This window comes from Solanum lycopersicum, chromosome 3, assembly GCF_036512215.1.
Source record: "Solanum lycopersicum chromosome 3, SLM_r2.1".
Taxonomy (NCBI): Eukaryota; Viridiplantae; Streptophyta; class Magnoliopsida; order Solanales; family Solanaceae; genus Solanum; species Solanum lycopersicum.
The window spans coordinates 8,190,200-8,216,916 of NC_090802.1; the positions used below are offsets into that span (position 1 = coordinate 8,190,200).

Sequence of the window (26,717 nt, forward strand, 5' to 3'; positions counted from 1 at the left end):
TGTAGTTTGGAGCATCATAGCATTAAACGGTCACATTTTCTAAATGTGGTAAAATGTTCATTTCTTGTACACTCAAAAGAGTTCATATTTTTCGGATTCTATGTGCTTTGGTATCAACTTCGTGATTTGACTCGTTTGTAACATTGTTGTCCTTGTGGAGTTTTAGCAAACATGTTTTCGTGTTCTTTAAGGAAGTCAGGCTAAGGGTTCGCTCAAGGCCAGCAATGGTCATTGAGTGTCGGCCATGTCCAGGGTATACGCTCGGGGCGTGACAGTTAATTTTAATCCATTGATGACATTTATTTCTTTGTCATTAACTCTGATCATGTCCGTAATATTCTTAGGTGATTTTGGAGTTGTGTGGTGTGACTCTAATATGATGATAAAATCTCTAAAAACGTGTTGCTAATCAATCTATTTATACATTGCACCAAATAAAAGTCATAATATAATCCTAACTTTATTAAATTATAAATTTATTTAACATTAAATAAATGTATTTGTTTCTCATGTTTGTGATTTTGAGTGGAGATAATTGAATTATTGTGTGACTATGATTTAGGAGAAGAGATGTACACGAGTGTTTATTTCTTAGATAGTTATTGATCAATTATCCCAATTCTCGAAATTCACCATAAAACTGATGTGCATACATATTTAAATTTACCTTCACAATTTTAAAAATCAATTACGATAACAAATGAAGATAAATTATTATTATTTATTTTATAATCGTAGGAGATCAAAATAGAAAATTCATACAATTTTCATCCATTAAAATAAAGTAGTATTGTTACCCTTCGTGGTGGCCCATTGGTTTGAGTTTGGGACTTTCATGTTGGAGATCTCATGTTCGAAACTCCTTGCTAGCGAAAGCAAGAGGTTTGCCTTCTCGTTCGAGCTCGTCGCACCAGACTTGCTTTGTCGTCAAAAATAAATTAATAAATAAAAAATAAAAAATAAAGTAGTATTGTTACAATTAAAATAAAATAAAATGTGCAATGTATAAGTATATGTTCTTTGATAAAAAAAAGTGTTTACCAGCACTTATTTGTCAAACACATCAAATATTTTTTTTCAATTGCAGAACTTTTATCCAAACACATAACTGTTTATTTTAAATATTTCTTACAATTTCATAAGTATGTTTTAAAAGTTACTTTTTTAAAAAATAGTTAACACAGTGCATGTCTTTTTTTAAAAAAATTTAAATTAATTACTATCCTCACTTATTTAAAAATTTGAAATTAAAATTGGGATAATGCACAAGTACCCCCTCAATCTATGCACAAAATCTCAGAGACACACTTCAACTATACTAAGGTCCTATTATCCCCTGAACTTATTTTATTCATAATTTTCTATCTCTATTCGACCTACGTAGTACTATTTTGTGGGCCCAGTGCTGGTTGACTTATTTTTTTCAAGATAGTGCCACGTAGGCCGAAAAGGGGTAGAAAGTTATTTATAAAATAAGTTCAGGATGGGTAATAGGACCTTAGTATTGTATAAGTGTGTCTCTTGAATTTCGGGCATAGGTTGAGGGGTACTTGTGCATTTTCCTTTAAAATTTAATAAATGTAGATTTATAAAATGATTCGAACTATATTTAATTCATGAATATATTAGTCCAAATCCTAACAAATATTATAGATTATTATAAGTATAAATTTTAAGAATCCCTTAGTTTAAGAGTGAAATTACCTTCTTTCCCTACGATTTTCTTAACTACATAAATCCCATATATTTTTAGTCATTTTGGGTACATTACAAAGGATCTAGATACATTATTGTTGATACATTATGTATCCATTTGTGGCGCTTATTAAGGGAAAATAAAACTGAAAATTAAGTTAAGATATCATAATATACATCTATTGCGCTAATTAAGGGGGGAAAACCCTGAAAATCAAATTAAGATCCCATAAGTTGTGTTATATAGCTTAAAGGAACCAACAAATTCAAATTTCTTCTCCCTTTTCATTGAAGAACCTTCAAAATTCTGGAGCAACTCTCATGTCAAAGAAATTGACGGAGAGCCGAACAATGATTCTGATCGACCTTTGCTTGAGAGTGGAAAAGGTGGTAGTAAGGGACTTTGCCATTTCACCCAAGAAATCTCTACTTGTGAAATTGATATTTTGTTTAGTCAATAATTTTAGATACACTTTTAAAAAATTCTAAATATATTTTTCTCTAAGTTGATTTCGAATGCCAAATATGTGAGTATTTTCTAATTATATTTTTCTCTAAATTGGTAGTACTTTTGGGTAATGCAGGTGGTAACAAAAAAGGAAACGATTAACATAGGTTGTAGTGCAAGCACCACCACAGAATGGATCCTACAATGCATGATTCAAATTTAATCAAACTATAATACAAATTTCAAAGTGAAAATTACACAAGTGAAGGTCTATTATTTAATAATTACCACTTTTAAGTATACTTTTTATTTATTACCATTTGTGTCAACTTTTAGCAATACTTATTTAAAACAATTTTAAACAACTTTAATACATGTTTAATACAACACTAATTCATAATGCAAGCTTCAGTTTATAATTTTTCTTAAAACTTACATATGTCATACAAATGAATTACAACTATTTTTAATACACATTTAATTCTTTTTTTTCTCACCACATAATTTTTATATAATATAAATGAATTATATATAGCATTTTAACACAAATTGTGTAATGATATAAACATAGAAAATTTCATAACATCATACATAATATTAGACATGCTTTAATACTTAATTAGAAGACAAAAAAATGATCTGAATTTTTATAGTAAACTGATCAACTTCTAAAACAAGATGCTAAAAAAGATTTTATTCCGTATTCTTTATTCTTTATCATAAGGCCTAACATTCTTGCAAGTCTTCATGTTGTGATCTTGTTATCCATAGTTTATGTTGAGTGACTTTCTTTTAAAAAATAATTATTTATTTTACTCTCTAATTCGTAAGCCACATAAAATATAAATCAATAATTAATTAGACAAGTAATCTAATCGTAAGAAATGCAGAGACATAATAAACGGCCAAATGAATTAAATTTAAACTAAAAATGTATTACGCTCATTTTAAAGTTGAATTAGAACCGAAATGATTTCAAAATGAAGCAAACGAGAGAGCACTATGTGATTTGTAAAACGAATAAAACTTACATCAATAATGAATTAAACAAGTAATTCAATTATAACAAATCAATCAATAAACTCCAAATGAATTAATTTGTATTAAAAGTGAATTAAAAAAATATTAAAGTTGTATTAGAAGAGAGAATTATGCATGGATAAAAAAATGTAACTAATGAAACACCAGACAATGATCTATAGAGTGAATTAAGTTTATATCAATAACGAATTAAACAAGTAATCTAATAGTAACAAATAATAAGCTACAACATGAATTAAATTTGCGTTAAAAGTGTATTACACAATATTAAAATTGAATTAGAAGAAAAAATTAAAAATGAAAAACATAACTAACGAAAGACAAGACAATAATTTATAGATTGAATTAAACTTGTATTATTCATGAATAAATTATGTATTATAAGTATCTTATAAATTATTTTGGATTGATTCTCTAAGAACATGAGTGATGTTTGCAATATGTATTGTATCTATGTTATAAATGTAATTACAAGTGTTTTCTTAAATTATTTTGGTTGATATCACTATAAAAAAAGAGTGAAGTTTGTAATACAACTTTAATACAATTGCGATATAGTTTCACAAACTTCATTTTTTTTCGAGTTTCAATCTAATTTTTTTTTTCAAAATCAATTATAAACTTAATTAAACCCTCTTAAAATTGAGATATAAACTTCAAACGACATTTTTAATTATTTGTAGGAACTACCTATCCAAATTAATCACAAATCCATAAAATTTAAATTTTGAAGCTTTATAATGACCATCAATGATCAACTCTTGTTTCTATAATTTTAGATATCTGAAATTTCTACTTAAAAATATGATTTTGTACAAATTTTTGGTCTTTTTATTCCTTTTTTCAGTTTGTTTTTGAATAAAAATAGTGACATATGAGCAAAAACTGATTGAGGATGAATTTTTAGATGAAACGTTCAAAGAAGAAAAAGAAAAAGAAAAGGGAGAAGGTAAAAAAATGCATAAGAAAGAGACGAAGAAGTAGAGGAGTAAAAAAAAAAGGAAAAAGAAGCACAGGAGTAAAAGACAGAAAGAGACGAAGAAGCAGAACAATGAAAATAAAAAAATAGAAAAAAACAACAACAAAGGAAACGGGCTAAAACCCGGTGCTCGATTGTACTGTTCCTCTTTACCGATGGAAAAAATCAAATATTGTAAAGAACCTAAAGGTACAACCCTAATCAGCACAAAAGAAGAAGATAATCGAACGCCTGAATTCTCCTGAGGCCGATGAGTTCGCCCCCATCTAGTCGTCGATCAATTTCCATCACCGGTCATAGCTGCCGGAATCCTAGTATACTACGTTCAAACTTTCCTATGATTGACATGGTTGAGGTTGAGGCTTCTTCAGCTGATCTCACCACACAATGACAATGGTTTCAATTCTCAATTCCCTTAGATTTTCATCTTGCTTTTTGCCTTATATTACCTCATTTTGTTGTTTTACAAGTCAATTTTCGATTCCTTTGTTTTTGCCGAAGTGAAGCATCCCCTTATTATTCATCAAAGCTTTCATGATGATTTGGTTTTCTTTCAGTTTCTAGCTTCCTCCTTCTGCATGTGTGGTTTATGTTAAATAGCTGTCCAGTTTTAATATGCAGTAGCAATTGACTAGAATTAGAGTAGAAACTTGGGACGACGGTTTAGGCAACTGCTTAACTGTTTGGAAGAGGAAAAACAGAGTTTCTTCATGTTACTGCATTAATTGGTAATTTTAGAACCTAGTGTAATCCTAAAACTGGGGTCTTCAGAGGATAATATGTGTGCAGCCTTACCCCTATATTTATGGGATAGAGAGGTTGTTTCTATCGACAGTCGCCAATCCTCCTTTATCCGGGCTTGGGACCGAAAATGTGAGCAACCTCATACAGGTGAAGTTTTAGTGAACAGAGCACATGATATTATCACATTTGAAAAATTGTGTAGGAAAATGGAACAATCTAATCTGGGTACGGTATATTTAGCCATTTGTGCGTGAATGTATGATAGTCCAGGTTTTTTTGTCATGGAGTTTTTGACTTGTCAAAGTACTAGTCGGCTTCTGAAGAGACTGAGGATATCTACCATGTAAAAATGATAACTTTGTCTATAAAAGTAAGGACATGATATTTCAAAGTGCAAGTATCAGCTCTGCTTAGCTGTTTTGTATTGGACTATCAGCATATTTTACTCCGTTACATGGTTTAATAGCATATCAGTCGCAAAACAAACACACTGTTTATTAAGGAATTGACATTGAGGAGTAGCTGAATTTTCACGAATTAGCAGTACGTAGAAGCCTAACATTTAGGAGTGTATGCATAATACTGCAGCCGGCTTGCAGGCATATCTTCAGTTGATGCTGTAGTTGGGAGCATCATAGCATATAACGGTCACATTTTCTAAATGTGGTAAAATTTTCATTTGTTGTACAGTCAAAATAGTTCTTTCTTTTCCGGATTCTATGTGCTTTTATCATCTTCTGATTTGACTCTTTTGTAACATCGTTGGCCTTGTGGAGTTTTAGCATACACATTTTTGTATTCTTTTATTTTAAGGTGGATGGGTATCATAGGTAACTGAATTTTTCCATTCTTTAATTTTAAGGTGACAATGAAGGAGAATTTGCAATAGGAAAGAGGATGGATCAAGGTATTAGTGAACCTGAAGGGAGTAGAAAAAAAAGAAAAAGCCACTCCTCATCCTACTTGCTATTGGGTGCACTTCAGGTGACATGTTTATTTGAGTAAATACCTTATCTTTATAAATTATCTAATTTCCACTGCTTTTGAACCACCATGTTCTTCTAACACTGAGAATAATATTTTCAGCTGTGACTTTATTAAAAGCATAGTGCTACAACACATCCTGAATCTTTAGGCCTGAAAGCTGTAAGAATCTATTTCTATGAGTGAAATGCCTTAGTGTACACCTGTTTGTTACACTAAAGCATGTTAGTAAGAGCACATCACTTTTCAGGCCACAGAGATGGAAGCTGATGGGTCTGAGGAGAAGGTAAAGTGCCTACTCGTGCCTGCAAATTGTGGGATAAGTAGAGGAGGTTTAACTCCCCCCCCCCCCAAATGTTTTCTTTATATGATGATGAAACTGGCAACTCTTAGAATGATTAATATCTTTGACTTCTTATGTTCAAATTTATTGACTTTCAGTTAACGCTTCCGCTTCTCTATATGTGATATTGTCGTCTGCTTCAGGTATGTTTTCTGTAACATCTTTTGATAAGATTACCATATTTAAGATCCTTATATGCATTAAGTTTATGTGATAGCATGAACACCTGTGCTTAAAGCTTATGTTTACTTGTATTTCCTTGGTTAATTCCGATCCATTGATGACATTTGTTCCTTGTTCATTAACTCTGATCATGTCAGTGATATTCTTAGGTGATTTTGGAGTTGTTTGGTGTGATTTTAATATGATGCTAAAATCTGTAAAAATACGTTGCCAATCTATCTATTTATAAATTGCACCAACAAAAGAAAGTCATAGTAAAATCCTAACTTGTTCATCAACTTATAAAAAGAAAGCTTACTCATATATATAACAAAAGATGTAACTAGATTTAGAGAAAATACATAATTACCCCATTCAACTATAATACTTCTCTTAAAAAGACATTCAAACTTTACAAGGATCCTAATATCCCACTGAACAATTTGAAAGTAATATAAATACCCCATTTTCCGGTCAAACCCACTTATAATAAAGAAGGTGAAAGCATGCACTAGTTGTTACTTTCTATGTATCAATTTTATATAATTTTCTAATTTTTATTTTTATTTACATTTTTTTTGTTTTTTTTTAAATTTTAATTCTTTATTTTCTTTTCTGATTTCAGTTCACCATTACTGCCATGCTATACACCATTTTCACTGTGCTTTTTATCAAATCAATATTAAAACTGCAAAATCAAATCAACTAGCCAATTAATTTTTTCTTAAAATCAAATCTCTATCAAAATATTATTTTGTGTAGTTTGCCTTTGATTTTGGCCTTGTTTGAAGACATTTTCATTATCGTAACTGATTAGGAGTCACTGGAAATAACACCGGTGATTCTTTCTTTAACATCGCCATTATCTTCGAGCGCTTCTCATGACCTCGCCGGTCAAAAAGGAGGATAAGATTTCCGCCGGCGAATAAGGACAAAAAGAAATCTGAGGATAAAACGAAAATTTTTTTTGTCGTTGCTATTGCTGAGGAAATCAACTAGTTGCCATTGAAAGAAAATGAAAAAAAGAAAGAAAAAGAGAAAAGAAGCCCTTGCTGTCATGCCGTCTCTTTCAATGGTGAAACTCTTAAAAAAAAGAGAGAGAAAATAAAAGTTCAACTCTAAAATAATTCTTTTATATTTAACAAAAATAATATTGAAAATAAAAAGTAACTTTTATTTTAGTTTTCACGCTCTTCGGTCGAGTTATATACACTCTCTATTTTAAATGTCGGAAAAGGGTTTAAAATTTTCATTTTAAACTAGTTTAGGGGTTTATTAGGACCTCGCAAAGTTTAGTGTCTTTTTCAAAAAAGGGTCATAGTTTAGGGGATTTCTATGAATTTTCTCCTAAATTTATAAAACATAAACATGACCCGTAACTTGACGTCAGCTGACAACTGTGACCTTTAATTTTGAGTGTGCACAAGTAGACACTTTAACTTGTATAAAATTGAATAATTAGACACATTCGTTCTACATAACATCCTATACGACAATTGTGTCCTATGTGGCGTCCTATATGTATTATGTCATGTAGGACATATGTATCTTCTTGTTCAATTTTATACATGTTTACGTGTCTACTTGTGCAAGCTCAAAGTTGGAGGGTATAATTGTTCGCTGAAGCCAAGCTAACGATGATGTTATGGATTATGCCTTACATTTAATACACACCTTTAATCTGTGAAAAAACTTGTTGTAAAAATACAATATGATATGAATGATAATACATATTTTCCCCTTTTTCTATGTGATATTTAAAAGTTGAAATTACTATCTACTCTTGCATAAATTAACATGTGTGGGTCGTGTGAAGATTAGATGCACAGATGCTCCATTGAGTAGGTGAGAGAGGTTGAATGTAGTGAGTACGATCAAAGAGAGATAGAGATAGGCTGATAAAGTACTGGAAAGAGGTGATTAGACGGACATAACAAAACTTCAACTTATGAGGATATGACCTTAAATAGGAGGGTGTGGAGGTCACAAGTTAGAGTAGAAGGCTAGCAGGTAGTGAAGTGTTGTCTTGTTTCTCGACTGGTTAGGTTTGGTGGTTCTGCTCTAGCGTTAGCTTTATTCTTGTACTATTTTGTTTTTTCTTTCCTATCGCCATTTGTTATTTATGGTGTTTCAGTTATTACTTTATTTTGTTATTGTTACAATTTTCGTTTTAGTTGCTATGTTTTTTTTAGTGTCTTTTTCCCTTTTCACTTACTTTGATTTGTTATACTCAAGCCGAGGATCCTTTGAAAACAACCTCTCTACCTTCACGAGATAGTGATAAGGTATGCATACAATCTACCTTTATACCTCACTTGCGGGTAGGGGTGTCCACTATTTGGATTAAACCGAAAAACCAAACCAAATCAAAACAAATTTTAATTTGGATTGGTTTTTTGGATTCTTGGTTTGGTTTTGGATTATACTTTACTTTGTTTGGTTTTTTGGTTTGGTTTCAGTTTCAGAAAAATGAAAATCGAAAAATTGAAACAACCAATATATATATATATATATATATATATATATATATATATATATTTATTTATTTATTTTTGGTTTTTTGGTTTGTTTTCGGTTTCAAAAAAATGAAAAGCGAATAATTGAAAAAACCGAATTATATATATATATATATATATATATATATATATATATATATATATATATATATATATAATGTAACCAACTTTGTCCCTTTTTAGTTATTTTCATTATGATTTAGTTTATTTTCTAATGTTTGAACATTTATAATTAATATACTTTTAAGTATTGTGTTTTACGTTTTGCTTGTGATTTATATTTAAAAGTATATTTAAGAAATTCAATTTTATATATATATATATATATATATATATATATATATATATATATATATATATAATTTTTTAAATTGCAAATAATTTTGTTATGTTTCTAATTATTGACATAACCGATTAACCAAAACGAAAAAACCCAAACCAAAAAGAGAAAAACCAAACCAAATCGAATTTATTTTGGTTTGGATTGGGTTACACTTCTTCAAAACCAAAAACCTAAAATCCAAATCGAACCGAAAAACTGAATGCACACCCCTACTTGCGGAACTTCACTGAATATATTGTTGTTGCTGTTGTTGCATAAACTAACATATTGTTTTTTATCTACTATATATTTAAAGGAATTTTATATATATATATATATATATATATATATATATATATATATATATATATATATATATATATATAAAATTTTTTAAATTGCAAATAATTTTTTTATGTTTCTAATTATTGACATAACCGATTAACCAAAACGAAAAAATCCAAATCAAAAAGAGAAAAACCAAGCTAAATCGAATTTATTTTGGTTTGGATTGGGTTACACTTCTTCAAAACCAAAAACCTAAAATCCAAATCGAACCGAAAAACTGAATGCACACCCCTACTTGCGGAACTTCACTGAATATATTGAATATATTGTTGTTGTTGTTGTTGCATAAACTAACATATTGTCTTTTATCTACTATATATTTAAAGGAATTAAATAGTATTTACTCATATGGTAAATAATTTTATATTATTAATTAATTTTTTTATGACATATTACTTAAATTATGGATCAATTATTAAATAAGAATTAATGTTTAGGATTATATTTTTTCAAGTCAAAGTACCCTACAATTTATACATTTTTACTAATATATCCTTAGTTATTTAGCATATCCCATAAGTTTGGTCAAAATTCATTTTAGAATTTTATCCTTCATCTACACTACATTTTATTTTATTTTACATTTTAAAGTCAACCCCAGTTTTTTGGAAAGCGAGAAGCGGCAAAAAAGCGACGAGGGCTCTCTTCACAGAAGCGTGAAGGGAAGCACACTTTTTTTCTTAAAAAACGACATTTAGTATAAAAGTAAAAAAATATTCAATAACTGAATAGAGGTAATATAATCTTTGATTAAATGAAAATAGATGGTGAATAATACTCATAAGTCATAACACATAAATCAAAAAATCAAAAACATAATTAAATCACAAAGACTCAAACTCTTATTCTTCAACAAGATCCTCAAACTCTTCTAGTGACATAACCAAGGGTTCTACTTGGTCATCATCATCTTCATCATCAGAAGGCTCATCAACAAGGTTTCGACTTGAACTAGAACCTCCAACTCCTCTTTCCTTGCCCCTTAAAGTACTCCCCCTAAAACTATAAATATTCTCCTCAACACCACTTGCCACAGAAACATCACCATAAGTGAGACTTTCTCCTTCGTACACCTCTTCATCGTGGTAATCTGGTGGTGCTCTAGTTAACCATTCATTTGCCTCATCAATACTATCCAACAAAATTAGATCAATGGTATACTATCATTGTAACAACGCGCCAATGTTCTATTATATTTGATGAACACTAGATTGTTGAGGCGTGTCCACCTTGCATCAATAATTTTAAAGAACTTTCATATTTCCTTGTATCATAATTGAATGCCTTTTCAATACTTTCTTTGGCCCTGTCCATGGCTTCATAAATGTAAACCATTGGTGTTTTTTTCTCCCCATCCACCATACGAAGTACTTAAATTAAAGGACCACCAACTATGTACGCTTGAACAATGTCATTCCAAAAAATGGACTAATGATATGTCTCGCAACTTCTTTACCAAGAGATTCCTTTGAATAGATACTCTCATTCCATTAAGTTGACATAAATAAATTTCTCAAAATTTTCTTTTGCTTATAAAAACTATACAAAGTCAAAAAAGTTGTTGCGAATCTTGTCTTGGTGGGTTTTACCAAATTTTTTTGCTGTGTATCTCCTCATCATGTTCAACAACAATGCTCTTTGATTAATATAAGCATGTACATTAACAGCCTTACCAAAAACTGTAAAAAAAAATGGCACTTAAAATGTAAAGAAATCTAACATGAAGTTTAAAAAGGCAAATTAAATATCAAGACTCAAGTTCAGATACACACGATCCCTCAAAATCTTGCTAGAAGATTCTAAGTCAATAGGCCCACCTTTTCTCTTTTCATTTGATTTTTGCGAGAAATAAAGATTCATAGGAGACCCTTGATAGTGCTATTGATGGAAGACCCACTCCTACTACTGGAAGGCATCCTTTGATGCTTTGAGGGAGGCCCCATTGCCATTGGCATATTCACTTCAAATTCATCATCATCCATTCCATCATTATCAACAAGATTAACCATGGATGCTTCATGGTTCATTTGAGTTTTAAACTCATTTTTCTTCAACATATATTCTTTGATCTCTTCCTTCACTTTATCTGGGACTTCCAGACATACTTTTACATCTCTATAGCCACCGATTAGATGCCTTTTGTGATGAAAGATTCCGCTGTTGTATGTCACATCACAAAAGCTACATTTGACTTTTGTGTTACTACCCATAGGAGTTTCATACGCCCAAGCCGGATCCCTTTTTTGTGACATTTTGAATGAGAAAATACAAGTTCACTAAATACTATAAGCAAATAAGAAGTGTGAAAAAATATATAACAGAGCAACAACATACACACTTGCTACACACGATCACTTAAAAACGAAAAAAAACAACAAAAAATGGAAAAACAGAGTAGGCAGTAATATTAACCAAAAAAAAACAAGTCAGTAATTGTGAAAAGAAACAATAGTAGATCGCAGCAGAGAAGAAGAAAAAACTACAGCAGAGAAGAGTCCTGTTTGCATTACCCAAAGAGGACAAAGGGAAAAATAAAGAGAGCAGCAAGAGGAGAAGCAGATCGAAGAGAAAAGAAATTCACCGATCAGATGAAGCTGGTGAAGAGAGTCGCATTCGCGGTCATGAAAAAGAGAAGCGGCGAAAGAAGAGTAAAGTCGTGAAAGAAAATTAAGTCGTATCTATTTTAATTTGTTTTAAAAAAAATATATTTTTTTTAAAAAAAACCCTAATTGTCGCTTTTTTATAAAAGCACGCTTTATTGTGCTTTTTCATAATGTCGCTTCTCGCTTCTTTATTTGAAGTGAGCGCCTTTTTCAGATCGCATCGCCTTAGGAGAAAGAAGCACTGGTAGTGCCCCGCCTTTAAGCGCGCTTTTCACAACACTGCACGACCCAGACTGTCGTGATTGGTACCCACACTGACTTTCCGGTGGGAGAACACTACTACAACCCAAACAAGCAACTAAACCAAAAAACTAAGGCATTTAAGTTTTGGATGCAAGTTAAATACTAAGGAAATGAATAGAGTTCCCATGAACTCTAACAAAAGTCTGTCAACTAAAACAAATGCGGAAGAATTAACCTACAACCTGAAAGTCAATGTACCAAAACATTTAAGTTCAACAACTCTAAACAAGAAGGGTCAACACCCCAACTAAACTAACTAGAAAGTCCAAGTCTGAAATGTGAACATAGACCCCAAGAGGATCTAGAGCAGCCCGGAAGATGCTAGCTCACCCTTGAATTCGAAGGTGACGATCACAGATCTTCTAAGCGAGAGCTGTCAACAAAAAAAGAGAAAGTGCAGAATCAGTACACAACAACCGTGTATTGGTAGGATCACACGGCTATCCCATTAAGTGCAACATAAAGAAGTTAATTACAACTATATAATTATGCAATATATCAAACATATATAATATTGAATATCACATTCTTCAACATTACACATTTTTCACAAGCTGTTGATCCTTTCATGGAAACCAAACCCAAACTGTTAGTGCACTGGAACGTGGTATTCGAACCATAGTTATGCAAGAACGTGGCAATCCGATCCCATTTTTATGTTGGAACGTGACAACCGATCCCAGTTAGTTATGTCAAAATGTGGCAATCCGATCCATCAACACACCACAATCATATTCACAAGTATATTCTCAATAATTATGCAATCAAGAAATTATTCATGACATATAATTATTCATCTATCTCATTTACAACAAGTGTGAAATAAACAATGCAACATTCACATACATACATGCATCATTATGAAGAAATAACAAGAATACACTCTTAATCATAGAATCACAACCATCACCTACCCGAAACAAGCTTGAAACTATAAGAATCTTGATCCTTCCCTTTCCGGATTCGTTGCGCTTGTTCTTGGTCTACAAACAATCATTATAACATGGGAATCATCAAACAATCGCTAATTACTCGAAATTCTAACAATTCTATGAACCCTAGTTCATAACCCATGATTCTAAGTACCCAATTAGGGTTGTTTCAACCATAGAATCTATTTCAAAACCCTTCCCCATCAATACTTACCCATTCTATTACATTCTACGGATTGGAAAATGGATTCAAGAAGTGAAAAGTTTACCTTTAGCCTAAAATATGGTGAAAAACTATCAGAAGTCGTCTAGAGCTTGTTCCTTAGCTTTAAAAGTTGAAAAGTGCATAATAAGGTTGTTGAAGAGTTTATTAACGACCTTAAGTCGCATTGAGCCCGCTACAGCGACCCTTATCCCACTGTAGCGGCTTTGCCAAAGTGGCATAAATCCCCCCAGGGCGGGTTACGCGAGGTAGTGAGCTATTCCAAAAATCCCAAGACCCCCATATCACAACACACCTCCAAACCACGACACTCAGAAAATACCTTCCACACCAAGATCAATTCTGAGATTTCTACTCGCCCAAATTCAATTTCGTTAAGTCGTACGGATTCTTGAAGTGTATGGGTAACGGTCCTTTTCATAATTTGACTCTCAAAAATACTTTTTAAAAAATATTAGAAGTGCTTAAATAAATAAAACATTTTCTAGCTGCTTGGCCAAATAGGAAAAACACCCTGCAAGTTCAATGTACTAATGACATTAAAAAAACATAATTCAAGTTAAGTTAATCATTAATTAAATTCTTGATAAATTATAATTGGTAATCTAATTACTCATTTTCTTAATTCATGAAGAATAAAAATCTATCGATTCTTCTAAAATTTACCTAACACTTCAAAACTGCTTAAAAATTGTTTTCACTTGAAAACACTTAAAACAAGTCAATCCAAAAGACTCTTAATCAAACACCGTCCTAATGACAAACAAATATATTCACATAAAGTTAATCATTAAATAAAGTGCTTAGTAAACCATAATTGGTAATCTAATTACTCATTTTCTTAATTTATGAAGCAAAAGAATAATCTGTAAACACACTTTAATTTACCTAAATACTTCAAAATTGCTCACAAATTTTTTAGTTAAAAGCATTTAAAACAAGTTAATTCAAACACACTCTTAATCAAACACCGTCCAAGTTTAATGTATTAACGTGACATAATCATTTAATAAATTTCTTAGTAAACCATAATTCGTCGTCCAATTACTCATTTTCATAATTCATGAAGCAAAACAATACTCTCTCCGTTTAAAAAAGAATGATCTCATTTTTTTAGTCTATTTCAAAAAGAATGACCCCTTTTTAATTTTTGGAAAAACTTTAACTTTAACTTTCCACGTGACATATTTAAGACCACAAAATTAAAGAGCATTTTGGTTTATTCGTCATAAATTTAATTTAGAGCCACAAGATCAAAAAAAATTTCTTTCTAAACTCCGTCCAAGTCAAACTAGACCATTCTTTTTTAAACGGAGAGAGTAATGTATAAACACTTTTAATTTACCTAAATACTTCAAAAGTGCTTACAAATTTTTTAGTTAAGAACACTTAAAACAAGTCAATTCATACACTCTTAATCAAAGACCGCCCAAGTTCAATGTACTAATGTGACATAAAAAATACATATTCAAATAAAGTTAATCATTAATTAAATTTCTTCGTAATCTAATTACTCATTTTCTTAACTAAAAAATAAAATCTATACAACTTATTTATAAATTAAATAAAACTATTACCTCATAGTCAAACACATTTTCAAGAAAACATTAAATTCAAATATTAAGTATTTGACCACATTTGATTTTGTAACCAAATTTTGCAAAAAACATAAATATTTTGCCATAGGTAGTTTTAAAGAAATAGTATAAATATATGATAATAATAATAATATAATAAGATATTAAAATAATATTTACAAAAACCGAATTTTAACCATGATAAGAGTGAACCATTCATCTAGCAGCGAAGAAGAAGAAGAAATGGCGAGATTTTCAGTTGGAAGAGATGAACATGATAATGATGAAGGAGGACCCTGTAACTCCAGCACATCTGTATGCAAGAGACAGAGGACTACCGCCGGAACTTTCTCTCGCGGCGTCGTAATCCGTCAACAAGAAGAAGTAGAAGAAAGAGAAAGGGAAAGGGTTGTTCAGGAAAAAGTAGAGGAAGAGGCAGAGGAGGAGGATTGGGGATCGGAATCTGAGGGAAATTTCCGATCGAGCGGTGATCGGAGGGTGCCAGTTCGTGAATCCGAGGTTTTAAGAGAGAACAGGTCTATTTCTGGTGAGAGCATGTATCAGAATTTTGAGGATTCAATCATAAACAGGTCAATTTCTGTGACGTTATTGGATCCGGATGTGTTGGATTGCCCGATCTGCTTTGAACATCTCTGTGTTCCTGTCTTTCAGGTTTCTTCTTTTTACCCTTTTCATTGCTATTAGGAGTATAAGAATTTATCTGTGTTGGAATTAATTGTGTTTGGAGAATTCTTGATTTGCCTTTAGAGGTTTTTGAAAGACATGGTCTTGAATAGAAGGGAATTTGTATTGACATTTACAATCTAACCAATATACTTTATTGCTCTTAGGGTGTAAAAGTTACAGTTTTTGTTAATCCAACAGTGGGGTTTGGGAGGATAGAGTTTATGCAGACTTTAGCCGTGCCTGGTGGAGGCGGTTTTAAAAAATAAAATATAGAAGTAGAGCAAACATGTCAGATAATAGAAATATGATTACTTAGCATTCAGTATTGCATTGGAAAAGCATAGGAAATGTGGATCTGTTAAAGAGTTTAGTTGGGAGAATTGCTGACAGTAGAATGACTGTGCTTATCCCATCTCATGTGGTTCTAATTTTGAAGTTATAACATTTCATTCAAATTGGAGAATAACTGGCTAATATAGGTCTTTGTTTTACTGGTGAAGTCATAGTCTTGATGGCGTAATATTCAAGTTAGAGGAAGCACTGGGTTATGATGGAGAATAATAAGACACTTAAAGTGGGGAGATGGCTACCAGGTTCAATCAAGTTAATCTCATTCTGACTAGAGATTACAAATGGGTGTCACTGTAAATAGGTTTCTTCTTTTCGCATCCCGATTTAATCTGGGCTTAAGTTACATTGTAATTAGGCTTTTTTCTTGCAAAATATCTGGTGAGATAGTTTCTTCCCTTAATGTTATTGTTGTGTTTCTAAAGATCGCCAATGCCCAAATTTCCCTGTTCCTTTGACAATAAGACTTTATCCCACTTCACAAGGTGGAATTAATGCTCTTCACGGTTTCCTTCCCATAGGAAGCCCTTCTCAGACCAACTAGTTGCTCTTTCACCTCATATGACACTGGGATGAGGGACGTAGGTAGGTACGCTGTCCAGTACACTATTGATGGGGTTATCCTTCCTCCCATAAATAGATATTGCATGTTCCAGTTTGCTAGCGTCTTCTTCATCTTTTCCACTACCCCATTCCATATCTCAGGTGCTTTGTATTTTGCATCCAAAGGGAGACCAAATTAAGTAGAGTGGAAAGAGCATGTGCCATACCCCAGAATTCCGTGCCAGGGTATTCAAAGTCGACTTCGTTGATATGGTAGATCTGGTTCTTCATCATGTTAATATGTAATCCAGAGACAGCTTCAAACAACTTCAAAGTTAGATTGAGATATAGCTTGAAGAGTCTCTGCCCACAAAAGATTAGGGTATCAGCAGTGATAGAAGTTATTAAATGTTTGTTGTTCCTTCTTGGAGATCTATCTGATAGAAGTTATTAACCGTATACTATTCCGTTTTGGAGAACAATCGTGATAGAAGTTATTAACTGTATTTTATTTTTTGTTAGAGATCTATCGTGATAGAAGTTATTAACTGTATACTATTCATTTGTTGGAGATCTATCGTGATAGAAGTTATGTACCTAGCCTCTTTTTAGAGCTCTTGGTTTTAGCTCACAGTAACTTAAGATTTAATCTTGTTACTGCATTTAAAGACATACACAATTGAGGTTCAGATACTAAGTTCTACGTCCTTCTCCTTGCCAGGGTGGTTAATTTATGTCCTTTTTCATCTAAGAGTTGCAGAATAGCCACTTTGGTTTTACTCTAAGGCAGAATATAGCTATTGGTAATCAATTTGTTGTTATTGCAACAAAATATAACATTTTAATGCATGAGCGTGTTTTAAATGAAATTATTGAGTCTTTTGGACCAAGCAAGAAATTAAAGCCATGACTCTAGGTTTATGGCAAATGCTAATACAAAGAGCTAAATAGTGAATTTTAAGTACAATTTGTTTACGCTTTCCATGTATCACATTTTTATTTTCCTCAACTTCTTAAGTTGTGTACTTCGAGAATCCTTGAAAATTTATAAGCATGCAGATTAGAGTAAGCTATCATCTTCAAACATTCTAACTGCTTGCAATGAATATATTTTCTGACATCCTTTTTTCTTTTGGTCAAAAATATAGTGTGGGAATGGGCACATAGCATGTGCCCCTTGCTGCATCAAGATTGCTAATAAGTGTCCATCATGCTGTTTGCCAATTGGATATAACCGTTGTCGAGCTATGGAGAATGTTCTAGAATCTCTGAAAGTGTCATGCGTGAACAATAGGTATGGTTGTAAGGAGATTCTGAATCTTAGTAAGAAAACTGACCATGAAAATGCATGCATCTATGTGCCTTGTTTTTGTCCTTCCCATGGCTGTGACTTTATAGGTACTTCAGCAAAGGTATATGCACATTTTAGCGAGAAACATGCTTCTTCCGCAGAGCACATTTCTTTCAATGCTGTCCATCCAATTTATATAGAAAAAGACCAAAGGTACATAATTCTTCAAATGAGGACAGAAGGTATACTTTTTATCGTCAACCATGCTAGTGACCGTGTTGGGAGTGCTATCAACATCATCTGTGTTGGACAAGCTAGGCAGAAGAGAAGGTTCTCATACAAGCTTGTAGTAACAGATGGGGAAAGTTCTTTTAAACTAGAATCCGTTGCATAGAGTGTGCCAAACTGGTCAGAAGATAGTCCTATGAAGAAATTCCTTGTGGTCTCAAAAGATGTCGTTAATTCCAGTGCTCGGCTGAAGTTGGATGTTCTCATAGAAGAGAAGGAATGAGTCTGCAATGGTTGCACATGTTGATGTAACATTGCCTTGATAACTTCTTTATAGATTTCATGCCAATAGACAATAGTCATTGGAATGGTGCTTGCTTTATTTGGGGATCTGAATTTACTTTGTTCCTTATTTTAAAAGGATTTTTCATATTATGTTTGATATTGGTGCTGCTATATTTGGGGATTTTTAATTTTCTATTGAATTTACTTTGTTCCTTATTTTAGAAAGATTTGTCATATTATGTTTGATATTGTTATGATAGGGTATACTAATTGTATGTTTTTGTCAAGTTTCTAAAATTAACTTATTTTGGAAAGCGCTTTTAAAAAGAGTATTTTTGGTTGGAACCAATTAGTGTTTAGTCAAGCTTTAAAAGTGTTTTAAATGTATTTTTTTCAACTGTGTTTTTCCACTTTTGAGTAAAAGCTTATCTTTTTAGCTTCTGTTACCTCAAAAAAATGCTTTTTTTTTAATTAATATTTGTTTATAAGCTGAATTTTTAGTAAGAATGTTTTCTCACTTTTACGTTGATATGTTTGGTCCACTCATAAAAGAGTAGTGCCGTCGAGTAATATACAATATCACTTGACTATCACATAACTACATATAGGATGATGTTCACTCCAAAAAGAAATACACCATCTTAGGAAATTTTATATAGTACACCACGTTTAAGATTATCGTTGACCAAAATATTAGCGGGTGAAATATATATTACCATGTTTCGCCCTTTCTTATGAACGTGTTGAATATCTTTTAAGAGTTGATATGCATAGAAATCTACTTTCAGTTTTATATTTGTTGTGCTAGAGTATACTAATAGTATGTTTGATCAAACTTTTAATGTAAACTTATAAAAGTGTTTATTTCAAAAATGTTTTCCGAAAAACATTTAATATAACCTAATTGCATGTTTTGTCAAGTTTCTAAAATTAGCTTATTTGAAAAGCACTTCTAAAAAAAATATCTTTGGTTGGAACCTACTTGTGTTTGACCAATAAATTTTGAAAATACTTATAAGCTACAATTAGTGTTTAGTCAAGCTTTTAATAGTGTCTTTAAATGTATTTTTCTCAACCTTGCTTTTTCAAAAGCGTATTCTTTCTTTTTTTAGTAAAAGCTATTCTTTTTAGCTTGTGCTACTTCACAAAATTTTTTATTTTTTAATAATATTTTGTCCTTAGGATGAAGTTATAATAAGAATGGTTTGTAGACCAAAAAGAATGCTTTCTCACTTTTAGTTGTGCTAAATCAGAAAGAAAAGTAGGGGCACGAGGAATTTAAATGTTGAATTTGTGATCCACCTTTATAAAGCTTATGAGTGAGAACATAACTATGAAATATATTTTTTGTTGAGTACCTCATTTTGTTCGATATGTTTGGTCCATTCATAAAAGAGTACTGCAGTCGAGCAATATACATGATCATCACAATAATTACATATGGGATGATGTTTCCCTCCAAAATTATATAAACCATCAGATGATTTATTGTGTGTTTGAAGATAGTTGATTTCATATAATAATTAGTAATAAACGAACTACACCATCTAAGGAGATTTTGCTAAGTTGTATATAGAATGAATATTACTCATCATTTTTGCAAATGGACCTCTCCTTCCTTGAGTTTCTGGCATCTGAGCACATACAAATTTGTTGAATAAATGGATGTTGGAGTAGCTGTTCTAACGTCCATCTTTTTGGAGGATCCTTTGTCAAGTACTTAGACCATCTCTAACGAAAAAATTTTATGGTAACAATAGTTGTATGAGGACACCACTTCTTTTTGCGAAGTGTACTTGTGGGTCCCTTTCCTAATTATCACACTTTCATTTTAGCAAATTTGAATCATTTCTTCTTTTGCAATTTCTTTTTTTGCAAAACCTCTTTTTATTTGATGTGTGCAATTTCTTTTACCAACGTTTCTCTAGCTTTTTTTTTAGTCTTGCGATCTCTCAATGCAGAAAATGTATTGATACTGCTATTATTTTATGCTTTCACAAATTCACTTGGTTAACTCTTTTTTCCCTATTCCTTTGCATGGATTAATTGCTTGAGTGAATCATTTTTTAAAAATAATTACTTATTTTAGATATATTCTTTAATTATTACCATTTATAACAATATAAAATAATATTATATATTTTAGGGAAAATACTCAAATACCACCTCAACCTATGCCCGAAATCCCAGAGACACACTTATACTATACTAAGGTCCTATTACCCCCCTGAACTTATTTTATATGTAATTTTCTACCCCTTTTTAGCCTACGTGGAACTAGTTCAAAAAAAAAAGTCAACCATCGTTGGGCCCAAAGATAGTGTCACGTAAGCTAAAAAAGGGTAAAAAATTATTAATAAAATAAGTTCAGGGGGGTAATAGGACCTTAGTATAGTAGAAATGTGTCTCTGAGATTTCGGACATAGGTTGAGGGGGTACTTGGGCATTATCCCTATATTTTACCATTAGATTTTTCTCTTTCTCGCCTCTTTCTCTTTTTGCTCTCCCAACTTTTTAATTTTTCTCTCTTTCTCGCTCTTTTTTTTGTTGCTCTTCCTCTCTTACTTTTTTTTTTGCTTTCTTTTTGTTGCGCTCTCTCTCTCTCTCTCTTTCTGTTACTTTTTTTTTCTTTTGTTTTCTCTCTTTACTTTATTTTGTAGAGTAATCAATGATTTGTACAATGCATAAAATTGTATCAATAATTAATTAATTAAATAAATAATTTAACCTAATAAATGAAGAGACATAATGAATTGCAAATGAATTAGTTAAACTTGAATTAAAAATGTATTACACACATATTAAAGTTGAATTTAAAATGTATTACACACAATGATCTATAGAGTAAATTAAACTTGTATTAGTAATGAATGAAACAAGTAATCCAATAGTGATAAATAAATCAAAAAATTGTAAAATAAATTAAATTGCTTTAAAATTGTATTATATAATATTAAAGTTGAATTAGAAGAGAATTTAGAATGAATGAAAGACGTAACTAGCAAAAGTCATTACAACGATCTATAAACTAAATTAGACTCATATTATCCACGAATAAAACTTATATCATATGTATCTTATAGATTATCTTTGCTTTTATTACTAAGAAAATGAGCGATGGTTGCAATATGTATTTAAAATGTATTGTGCATGTCTTACAAATGTATTATTTGTGTGTTACCTAAATGATTCTTGTTAGTATCCATAAAAAATAAGTGAAGTGTGTAATACATATCATAAATGTATTATTCATGAATAAAACATGTATTAAATGTGTTTTATAAATTACTTTTGATTTGATCACTAAGAATCTGAGTGATGTTTGCAATATGTATTAAAATTGTATTATAAATGTGTTACCTACATTATTTTAGCTGATATCATTAAAAAGGGAGTGAAATTTGCAATGTGTATTATAAATGTAAGATGTATTGTTCATGATTTTAGTATAATTTTAATACAATTATGAAATATATCGAATACAACTTTAATATAAATGCGATATAGTTTCATAAACTTCATCGTTTATGAGCTTCAATCCAATATTTTTCCTAAAATCAATTTTAAACTTAACCAAACTCTCTTAAAATTGAGATATAAACTCCGAACGATATATTCAACTATTTGTAGGAACAAACTATACAAACTAATTGCAAATGAAAGAGCAGTCAATGAGTCGTAGACTGAATAAAATTTGTATAAATAATTAATTAGACAAGTAATCTAATTATAACAAATGAAGAAACATAATAAACTGTGAAATGAATTAAACTTGCATAAAAATGTATTACACACATATTAAAGTTGAATTAAAAGCGAATTAAACATGAACACGCAAGGAAGATCAAAATTTATGTGATTTAGTTAGAAAAATTATATTGACATAGATGGTAAGTATTTTTTTAGTATGGTATATTTATGTGATTTACCCTTTTTGTATTCGCTTCGAAAAATTCGATCAAAATTTTCATTACTTTCTTGTTTCAAAATTGGCTTGGTCTTCAGTCTACCCTAATGAAACCTAAAATCTCTCTCCCTCGCTTTCTCCTTCTAATAGACTAGCTGACGCATCTTTTCGTTGACACTCATCCTTGACTTGGGGAGTGTTCTCTCTTCTGTCAGCGAAGAAAGGATAAGAGCAATCGGCCGAATAACTAAATACAAAACATTTAAATAAAAAAACAAAAAAAATCATGAATAACAAACACAAAATTAATGTTAGCAATAATTATCAATTGTTGTTGATAGATACCAAACAAGTAGAGAATTTAACAAATACATATATTAAAGAAAAGATAATTGAGTGTTTAATATCATTAATATGTTATTATAAATATTAGGTACTCAGATATATTAAATGGTTACAAAATGAACAGAAACATATTTAACAATTAAGATTGTGTTTTCAACCCACACTAATTCTTACACTAAATTTGATGAGGGAATAGTTCAAAACACTAATTCACTTTTTAAATATTTTAATATTATTTTATTATACAAATTTTTAATTAAACATTATAAAATTGTATGTTTTAATTGAACTGCTTTTATATTTAATTATTTTTTATGTAATATTTTTATAATACAAATTTTAGGTATAAAATTAGTTTTTTTATAAGTTAATTTTTCTATATATGACTTTTTTGGGATAATGCACAAGTACCCCCTTAACCTATGTCCGAAATTTCAGAGACACACTTATACTATACTAAGGTCCTATTACCCCCCCTGAACTTATTTTATAAGTAATTTTCTACCCCTTTTTAGCCTACGCGGCACTAGTTTGAAAAAAAAAGTCAACCTTCGTTGGGCCCACAAGATAGTGCCACGTAGGTCGAAAAGGGGTAAAAAATTATTAATAAAATAAGTTCAGGGGGGTAATAGGACCTTAGTATAGTATAAGTGTGTCTCTGAGATTTCGGGCATAGGTTGAGGGGGTACTTCGGCATTATCCCGACTTTTTTAAAAAACTAAGAAGTACTACATGATATATTAATTTCATGTATTATAATGCACAACATGATAATTGAGGATGATCGTGATCTTAATGAACCAATTCAAGATGCGTCGGAAGGTCCAACCGACCGTAGAAATGACAATAGATTAAAAGTATTAATTTCACCAATTTCTAGCTTGATGTAAAAAAATAAAGGACAAAAAGCTCATTCTGAACTACATAATGCATTAATAGAGCATTTATGAGAGTATGTAGTGATCTTGAAAGTTGAATATTAATGTAGAATTTAAAATAATTTTTTTAATTATGTAATATTTATTTAATTGTATTTCATTAATAATTTCACTTTTATTTGTATTATCTATTATTATGTATAATGTATAATACTATAATATTTGCTAGCAATTTATATCATTTAAAAAATTATGGTACAAAATAATCTTATATTAAATGATTATAAAAGGAAATAATATGAATTATATATGGTGAATGTTTTAGGTAGAATTGGTTTTATGAAATAAGAAAATATACATGAAATAAGAAATAATAATATAATAATAAAGAGAGAGATAAATAATCCTTTTGGTATAAATTTGGTGCAGTGGGTTAGAGTTGATTACACCAAAATTAGTGCTGACACCAAATTTGGTGTAAAATTTGATGTTTGGATTGGAGATGCCCTTATGTAAAAAATCTTTGGCAAATCTCACGAACATTACCTGGTATGGAAAGATGCAAGCACAAGGTGGATAAGCTGATAGGAAAAAACATGTTCTCGGGATCGCTAGAACCCTTTGGGATGCTTCAACCGGTAATGAAAGCATATAGTTTTTCTTCACCGTATTACAGTAACAAAAATATTTTTTCATGAGTTCCTTTCGGCTCATTTGGTGTCGAATGCACAAGCAGAGCAGAGAAGAACAAGGTAAACGTAATGGTAGCACAATGTAATTATAGAAAACTTTAGTATTTAGGATAGAAAGTCGACTGATCCGTTAAAAGTTTTCTTATTTTGCATAAACCACTTTAAGTGTTTTCAGTAGAGTTATAGCGTGACATGTGGCTGGATTCTCCTAAATTGTTATTGCATTCGTATCTAATTTTTCAAATGCACTACTTTTGAAGTATCCGACACGAAGAGTCCAAGGAAGATAGCAAGTAGAAAAAAGTGCCCCTGCAAATGCAGAAGTAAGAAGAAAGGTATTTGGTTAGCCAGGAGGTGACACTGTTGTTGTGATAAACCCTGTTGTCAAAATTAAAATTCTTCGGAAGAGCCTATTAAGCACTCTTGAGCAGAAGAAAAGCAAATACAACTAAAGATTTTTACTTCTTCCTCTTTTACCAAGAATGAAAGATATGAATGCATTCCCTTGCCTAGATGAAAGGTATATCAAGTAATATCATTATATATAGTTAGATTGATGATCTATTATCAGGTTGTTTATGGATGTTCAGGCAAATCGAACAATCTTCTTCTTGCTGTTATGATCCTGTGCATGACAGTTTAGATTACATTTCAATATTAAAATTTTAAACTTGAAGTATAGTTTATACAGAACAAGTCACAAAAACTCTTATTTGAATAGCTTGATTTCTTAAAATACCATATTAAAAAAATGACAAGCTTTATTAAAATGGATGAAAGCTAAAAAAATAATTCAGCCACACATATAGGTCAACTGGTGATATATTATTCAATATTTGCTTTTGTACTTTTTCACTATAGTAAATATTTTTATGATGATCGACATGTCAACTTTTTGTCTACTTTGTATTAAATTGTTCAAGTTGTACATTAGCTTGGATAGTAGTAAATTTATCATTTTTAATACAATTATCTACAACTCATTTTATTTGTACTTAAATAGATAGTAGTAACCAATGAACTATTAACGCTTATCTTAAGATTCCACATTCAGATCATAAAAACTACATATCTATTTTATCACTCATTGGTGGAAAATCTAAATCTATAACTATATGATATTTCATTTCAGGCATTTTTGATAAAAGCAAGCTGAGAATAGAGTCGTATTTGGTGAATATTTCTTCAACTGGACACTTAAATCGGGGCTCGACTCTAAAACCTTTCCTGGGTACATGTATAAGGTGTCCAAGTTGAACTAGGAAGCATCCGTACTGGCATGTGACATCTTCGACTTTACCCGCCTTTGGAGTCTATATGTAAGTCCAAATTTATGGATGTTCAGAAAGAACTTGATTGATAATATCGTTTTTTCAGTTCATAGTGTTGGTTTGATACTTGAGATTTGTTTATATTGTAAATGTGCAGAGTCTAATCTTTTGATTGTAAAAAAAAAGGATTATAATCTTAGGCTATGCAATTTATACATCACTTCTCTTGAGGTTAGTGTTTATTTTTTAATGCTCAAATGTCCTCTTTATTCATGTTTTCTTTGTGGATTCTAGCCTCAGGAGTTTCTATCGGATAAAAATAGTAGTAACACCAAGTAAAGAGGATTGAAGCGACAATGTCTTTGACGAAATTTTTCAGTGAAAGAAAGATCACCAACAAGTTTGTTTAAATATTTTTCTACAACTATCTACTATCAAGCTCATCGCTTAGCATGGACGTTAATCATCGGTATTTCTTTTGTCATGCTATTCTCTACATTATGCTTCATATACAAAAGACATATGTCTTGAATCGAAAATGAACACTCATTTAGTTGAATTAAGATACTGAATGTTGTCACATTTGTTTACTTGGTGTTAAAATGAACTTTATTTGAAGTATCATACCATTATTCAATGGTATTGAAAAATTGAGGCTAAGTATGACGTTGTAATTAAATTTTAGTTAAAATCGTGAGTTTGAGGTATAATTTATCCTATCTGAAACTACTTACTCTAGCAATATGTTGGTATCTCATATTGAGAAGTACATTGTTGCTATTTCTGACCCAGTTTACTATATTTTTATGAAATTCTTTGATCTCTACAGGTTTATTTGTTTTTGGCTATGAAATACTTTTGATATATTGGTGCTACTCCTAGCCTGATTCACTATATCTCTAATTTTCTATTGAATAGTGAAAATGTAGGTTTTGAAGTGATTTACTAATACATTATATGCGTACATTTTGATGTTTTTAGAAGAAATCACAATGGACATTCTTTTGTTTGACCAACAGCTA

The 26,717-nt window shown here is 30.9% G+C and overlaps 1 protein-coding gene across 1 annotated transcript; it reads left to right on the forward strand.

Moving 5' to 3' along the window:
* The first annotated feature begins 15,394 nt into the window (after window positions 1-15,394).
* Window positions 15,395-18,818, forward strand: LOC101262084 (putative E3 ubiquitin-protein ligase SINA-like 6). Its single transcript, XM_004234659.4, has 2 exons — window positions 15,395-15,892; window positions 17,947-18,818. Exons 1-2 carry the CDS (start codon window positions 15,419-15,421, stop codon window positions 18,481-18,483), a joined length of 1,011 nt encoding a protein of 336 aa, XP_004234707.2. The 5' UTR covers window positions 15,395-15,418; the 3' UTR covers window positions 18,484-18,818.
* The last annotated feature ends 7,899 nt before the right edge of the window (window positions 18,819-26,717 follow it).

What these genes read in the sequence shown, in the direction of transcription:
- LOC101262084 (XM_004234659.4), top strand. Translation starts at nt 15,419, where the DNA reads ATGATAAGAGTGAACCATTCATCTAGCAGCGAAGAAGAAGAAGAAATG. An exon ending in TCTGTGTTCCTGTCTTTCAG is followed by an intron (nt 15,893 to 17,946) that starts GTTTCTTCTTTT and finishes TCAAAAATATAG; the next exon opens with TGTGGGAATGGGCACATAGC.